Source organism: Elephantulus edwardii, unplaced genomic scaffold (assembly GCF_000299155.1).
Source record: "Elephantulus edwardii isolate Elephantulus edwardi_28Jun2011 unplaced genomic scaffold, EleEdw1.0 scaffold00210, whole genome shotgun sequence".
Taxonomy (NCBI): Eukaryota; Metazoa; Chordata; class Mammalia; order Macroscelidea; family Macroscelididae; genus Elephantulus; species Elephantulus edwardii.
In genome coordinates, this window is record NW_006399960.1 from 661,925 (window position 1) to 669,223 (window position 7,299).

Genomic DNA, 7,299 nt, shown 5'->3' on the forward strand with positions numbered 1-7,299 from the left:
GACAGTCCATCGGGGTTCTCTCCCAGTGGAGGGGGCTCACCACTGGACACAGGTGGAGGTGGGGGAGCTTTGGGATCTGCTGAAGAACTATTGCTCCCCTGAGAGACAGGGGTCCCAGCTCGGTTGTTGGGTGTTGAGTTTGGCCCGGTACCGTCTGGGGGCAGTGGTGTAGAGCTGGCAGGGCTTCCTACAGAGGGAATCAGCTTGCTTTCTACCCCAGGACTATCTTGGTCCAGGGGGCGCAGGGGTGCGGCAGGCTTGGGTGCTGGTGCCGGAACGGGTGGAGTTGGCTGAAGTCTAGTATTCTGTGAAGAATTCTGGTCCTGGTTGACTGGTGCTGGGGGCTGTTGTGGGAGAGGTTTTGGATCATTCCGAAGGGCAGGTATCTGTGTATTCACAGGGGCTGTGCTTCTGTCTGTCTTGCTGTTAGAGATGTTCTGGATGTGGAAAGAGACAATAGTTTCAACCTGGCCCTTCAATACAGCTTCTGCAGCTTTATTTGCCATCTCAGTAGAAAACACATACACCACTTTGGCTGGAGTCTTCTGAGCAGGTGTGGGCTCTGGGGCAGTAGTCTGGCCATGGGAGGGGGTGGAAGACTTGGGGGCTGCCGTATTTGTTGAGGTCATTGAGTGTGGTGTGTGCTGAGAATCCTGGGATTTTATGTGGTCAGCAGAATTACATTCCTGATTGGAGAATTTGGAATCCAGCTGGGGGTTTCCAGATGGGGACATCACTGTAGGGGGACGGACCATCACCTCCTGCTTTGACTTAGGGCTACTCTGTGTGTTTCCTGATGGAGAGTTCCTCACTTTAGGGTTACTGGAATGCATTGATTGAAATCCTGAGCTTGCAGTCACCAACGGGGACGGGACGGGCTCACCGAGTTCCTCTCTGGCTGCAGCAGAGAAAGCTGCTGAGGGCAGTGGCAGGGGCCCACTGCTTGCTGGGCACGTCCCTTAGTGCCGGCTTCCCGTGTGCCTTTTTCCTCTTTGTTTTTCTCTGCTGTGGAAGTGGGTCCTTCCCCCTTGCAGCTCCAGCATTCTCTGGGTGTGTGCCTCCTACTGCCAAAGGAAAATCTCGCATCTCCAGGGCACACAAAACCCCAAGGGTCACGATACTGCGGTGCTCATCCTGGAAATGGGGAGTCTAAAGAGGCCAGGAATTCCTTCCTCAAAGATGACCCTCACCTTTGAAATGTTTGATTTGCTCTATCTTCTACATCAGGAAACGAAAGAACTTTCCAAGGATGATGCCTGCCTCCCAGACAGAAGTGATTTTTTTAGGTCAAAGTGGCACCACACCAGCTAGTCCCACATTCAGTCTCCGAAGGCAGGCGTGGGGGAGGGGAGAGGAGGAGCGCCATGGGGGAGGGGGCTCCGGTCCGGAGTGGCTCTCAGCCCCGGGGGGCCGGGGCCAGCGGCGGCTGCGCAGCGTCTCCCCCCGGCGGCAGCAGGGGCGGGGGCGGCGCCGTCCCACTCCCGCTGTTTTTGTTTTTTATAAAAAGACCAATATGTGGCCTAGTGGCAAGAAGCTGCACTGTAATCCCAGAGGTGTGTGGTTCAAATCCACCAGATGATCTGCTGGAGAAGGAGGAACAATCTCCTCCTGTACCAGTCAGATCTGATTTGACGGTACACATACACACACAAATAATTTTTAAAAAATAATTTTAAAAAGACCAATATGTTAACATAAATATCAGGAAAGTGTTCACCTATGGAAAGGGAAGATGGCTGTGCAAGCAAAGCCAGGGGATAGAGACAGAATCAAAAGACAACTTTAATTACTGTCAATATTGTAGCTCTTTGGTTAGGTGGTGGTTTTGTATTACTTACTGTATTATTATTAGCTCTGGTGACATACTGTGTAACGTTATCAGGCTACTAATCAAAGGGTGGGCTGTTCAAATCCACCAGTTCCTGGGACTTTATTTTTTGTCAATGTCTTCAGTGCAGCTTGAACTTCTTCCTTCATTATCACTGACTAGTTCATATGGTACTTCCTCAAATTTTTCACTTGTTAACACCTTCTTTTCAATTCAGTGACCCTATGTATCTGACCCTTCTATCTTCTTTTGATGCTTACAAAATCATTCAAGATTTTTTCCATAGCACCTCTCAATATTGGAACTTAAGGGTTTAATTCATTTTTCAGTTATTCAGTTAATTCCGTACAGAAATGGCTAAATCTAGAACTGGAACAGTAAATATAAAAGATGTGCATAGAACAACATCTCATATACTGTGCCAAAAAGTTAGAAAATTCTGAAGAAAAACCACAAAAATGTAAAGATACTTAAAAGAGACATAGGAGTCAACTGAAAGAGGCCCCAGTGGCCAAACAGAAGAATTTAAGCAAGACAATCAAGTAATAATGGAAAAAATTAAAAGAACACTGCATTAGAACAGATGAAGGAAAGAACTGTCTAAAAGGAATATATGATTAGGCATTATATGTATGACAGCAGTCCATTGGTGCATTGCAAAATGGACTGGGTGGAGGGGAGAGGAGGAGGAGGGAGAAAATTGGTCAACAATGAATGAATATCTTTTATAGTGAAGTAGGGGAGAAGGAAGGGTGGGGAGGAAGGAAAACGTGCAACAATGAATAAAAATCCAACTTTTCTGTGAACTTGCATTAAAATCACAATTACAAAAAGGAAAACATTAAAGAATAAAAAATATTCATGAACCCACACTGATATAAATAAATAATTGGTTGAATAAATCTATGCAGAAAAAAATCTAATTAATATGTTCCTAAAGGGTAGAACATTACTCCCTATTCTTAACTGTAGGCCGCATACAATAATTTCTGAAGAGTACTATATGGAAAGGGGTGAGAGTGGAGAAATTTAACACTACTTCATTCAATGATCAAGGTCAACATTAACAATGATAAACTTTATTGACCATATGAACCTTTGCTAAAACATGATGAAAATGGTATTTGATCTCTGTGGTCTCCTCCACACAGTCATGTCCCAGTCTAATAATGATTTATTAAAAATGGAACAAATCCTAATTCCAGAAAATACTGTTCCAATATCCCTCACAACTATTGAGCTCTAGTGCCCTGCAATCCCAAAGGCATGCACTTTGCATCCACCAGCTACTCTGCTGGAAAAGGGTAGGCAATCTCTTCCTGTGCCTCTGAAAACCTGCTGGAGGGTCAGCTATGAGTTAGTTCTGATACACAGCAACAATCAGCAACCTCTTATAATTGTCAGTGTCATAAAAAGCAGAGAAAGTCCAAGGAAATGTCAACTAAATGTAGCACATCTACTATTCCTAGATGCTCTTACTCAAGTTGTGGGTGGTTCTGCAAATGAGATGTACTCTGTAGAGACTGTGAAAATAATTTGTGCCGTAGAGTTACATAAGCAGAAAATAGGCTTCGACAGAAGTGGGTGTTGGTAGCACTGTCAGACTATGGCCACAGTCTCCTCATTAGTTTTGTGAGGTAGGGAAGACACCACATTTGCAGTGATAGTAATCACGAGTGCAACAGTTTTATAACCTTTGAATGACAAGAGTTTTGTCTGACATTTGAATTGAAGCTGTAGTGCCACTTGTACTTTGATCCACACATCCAAATTTCCATTACTCCAACCCTGTCAATAATTTTGTGAGCACTCGATTCTCCACATTAAACCCTTTTGTCTAAAATTCCTACAAGGGTTTGTGTTACCAGTATTAAACTCTGACAGATAACTAAGCAATTACAGGGTTGTTGTTTTTTTTTAAAAAAAAAAAAAGAAAAAGAAAAACCAAGAGTACGGTTTATAACAGTTTTTGTAACTGAAAACGAAAAGTTCTGCATCTCTAATCCACCAGCTACTCCACAGGAGGGTGGAAATAGTGATCTGCTCTGTAAAGATTTTAGTCTAAGAAACCTTCTGAGGCAGTTCCGCTTTGTCCTGCTACGTTGCTATAAGTCAGACTTGACTCAAAGGTAGACAAAATCAAAGCAAAAAATTTAAGTAGCAGAAGCTACTGGTTTCCTGCTCATTAGTCATTTTCCCTTTTTTTTCTTGCTACAAGGTATCAAATTGTGTGAAACAACAATGTTATCCTTTCCAAGAGATAAACAATAATAACTCTAAGCCAAAAATCCTCCTCTGACAATGAACTTAGCAAGCCATAAAAGTATTCATATATATTGGGGAAAGATTTTTCAGAGGATTAAAATTAGAATGAAGGGGGGTCAGTGAGAAAAGGAAAGAGAGGGAGAAAAGGGTGTCCTAGTAAATTCTTCTTTATTAACTAAAGGCTAATCATTTAGAAGCCTGATTTATAAAGGTTTTATTATGACATATCCATTAATCAGCACTCATATGGTTTAGATTACCATTTTTGGGGAAGAATGCTTCAGAGTGTCTTCAACACAAACACAAATCTTACATTGGCTCAGAAATCATAAACTCAGAGCCATGCAGGCTTCTGTCCATCAGCCATACCTACAGCCAAGTCCATTTATAATTCTGCTCTCCTTGCAGAAATTTCTTCTAATTCAACAGATTTTCAAATGAATTAGCCATTCCTTTTCTCCAAAGTCCAAAGAAAAATTTTCCTGGCCCACTAAATCTTATCCTTTTCATTTTGAGTGCTCACTCAGGCACCAAAGTTACTCTTAAGAAATATTTACTGTCAGACATTTCACCAAAGAAGACATTCAGACGACAAACAAACACATAGAGAAGTGTTCAAAATCCCTAGCTCTAAGAGAGATGCAAATCAAAACAACTATGAGATATCATCTCAGTCCGGTAAGAATAGCAAAATTTAACAGAATAGCAAACAGCAAATGCTGGCGAGGTTGTGGAGAAACTGGAATCCTTATTCACTGTTGGTGGGAGTGTAAAATGGTACAACCACTATGACACTTTCTCAAAAAATTGCAAATAGAAATACCATTTGACCCAGCAATTCCACTACTAGGAATATACTCCAAAGAAACCATAACTGCCACCCAAACAGATACATGCACACCTATATTTATTCACAATAGCAAAGAGTTGGAAACAACCCAAGTGCCCATCAACAAATAAATGGATAGAGAAGCACAATGGAATACTATGCTGCATTGAAAAACAAGGAACTCATGAAATATTACACAAAATGGGTGACCCTGGAGGACATTATGCTGAGTGAAATATCTCAGTCACAAAAAGACAAATACGGCATAATGCTACTGTTATAAAAGAGGATTGACATAGGGGTTGGGAGGAGATTGAGAAAGAGGGGATAAATTATATATACTGCATTGAAACAGATGAAGGAGAGAATTGTTTAAAAGGTATATATGATTAGATATTATTGTCATGACAGGAGTCCAGAACAAAAGCTTCATAATAGAGTGGACTTGGGCGGAAGGATTGTATAACAATGAAAGAATTTTTCTTTTACTTTCCAAAGAGAAAAGCTAATTGGGGGGGAGGGGTGACCAGGAGAAAAGTGCAACAATGAACGAATGGAAATCCAAAGTCTCTGTAAACCTTCATTAAAATCAATTAATAAAAAAATTGTGATGAATAAATCATTGAATGTGGAAAATTTAAAAAATATTCACAGTACTGGAATTTTATGAATAATTTAGATTCTGGAAAATTACTCAGAGTTTCTTCTACCATCCTATTGGGTCTCTTATTTGAAGTAGGGAGTAGATATTTGAAACTAATAAGAAGAATCATCTTAATGGATTTGCTAAAACTTCATATATTTCTTTATTCATTGTGATCTAACTCAACAAGTCAACTGCTATTGAATGGATACTGAGTCATAACAATCCTCCAATTGAGTTTCCTAGGCTGTGAATCTTTATATGAGAAGATCTGCTAGGGACACAAATAGCTAACATGCAATATATTGTATCACCAGGGCTCCTTGATTGTGATAAATAATCTAATCAAAACATTTGCTGGTTTTGTGCTATGCGTATAGTTCAAAGGATTCTTTTGAAGATAATTCTGTCTTCTTATTTTGTCAGAAAGTTTTCCTTTTTCCTTTATCATATAACAATATAAATATAACTTTAGTATTGCCATTATCATATTTAATAGTAAATTGTATCTCCTATTTTACATTGAAATTAAACAGGAAATAAAATTCACTGTGCAACAGGAGCCATTAAATCAAGTCCCATTGTCATCTACAGAGTGAGTGGAAGGGATTTTGAAAGTCCATTAATCTCTTTGCAATTGGACATAATTTTGGCATCTAATTGCATTTGCTTGGGGGGATGCTGGATATACGTTAATAAAGGCCTCTAATTCTCCTATCCCCAAATTAATAAAAAAAACATGGATAGAAAGCCTTAATTATAAAACATATTTATTTAAAAAGTACATAGTTGACTCCTTGATATAGAACAAGAGAGACAAATATATTTGAAAGAAGAATAAATGGTTGTCTTCATTAGATCATTTTGGTTTCTGGTAGACTAGTGCAATGGAAATTTCTGCAATGATGGAAATGTTCCACATGCATGTTACCTAACAGGGTATCCATTAGCCACATGTAGTTAGTTACTCAGCTCTTGAAATCGGATTAGCAAGACTGAGAAGTTGGAAGATTTTTATTCCTTTTCATTTTAATTTTTTTTAAATTCATTTTAATGAAAGTTTACAAAGACTTTGGATTTCCACTCATTCATTGTTATACTTTTCTCCCTGACCAACCACCGCCCCAGTTCACTTTTCTCTTTGAAAAGTAAAAGAAAAATTCTTGCATTGCTATACAATCCCTCCCCCAAAATTCACTCCACTATGCAGTCTTCGTTTTGGAAAGTAAGAGAAAAAGTCTTTCATTGTTATACAATCCCTCTGCCCAAGCCCACTCCACTAAGCAGCCTTCATTCTGGACTCCTGTCATGAAAATAATATCTAATCATATATCCCTTTTAAACATTTCTCTCCCTCATCTGTTTCAATGCAGTATACATAATTTATCCCTTCTTTCTCAGTCTACCCCCAATTCCGATGTCAGTCCTGTTTTACAACAGTGGCACTATGCAATATTTGTCCTTTTGTGACTGAGAAATTTCACTCAGCATAATGTCCTCCAGGGTCACCCATTTTGAATTATAGTTCATGAGTTCCTTGTTTTACAATGCAGCATAGTATCCCATTGTGACCATACCAGAGCTTCTCTATCCATTCGTTAATGGGCACTTGTGTTGTTTTCAACTCTTTGCTATTGTGAACAAAGCAGTGATAAAAATGGGTGTGCATCTATCTGTTTGGGTGGCAGTTATGGTTTCTTTGGAGTATATTCTTAGTAGTGGAATTGCTGGGTC

At 39.8% G+C, this 7,299-nt stretch overlaps 1 protein-coding gene across 1 annotated transcript in view; it reads right to left on the reverse strand.

Annotated features, from left to right (window-relative positions):
• Positions 1 to 755, reverse strand: part of SRPX (sushi-repeat containing protein, X-linked) — a 92,870-nt gene extending 92,115 nt beyond the window's left edge. The window contains exon 1 of the mRNA XM_006897524.1: positions 41 to 755. Within this exon, the coding sequence (XP_006897586.1) occupies positions 41 to 755 (715 nt within the window). The remainder of the gene's footprint in view (positions 1 to 40) is intronic.
• Between the last annotated feature and the right edge of the window lie 6,544 nt (positions 756 to 7,299).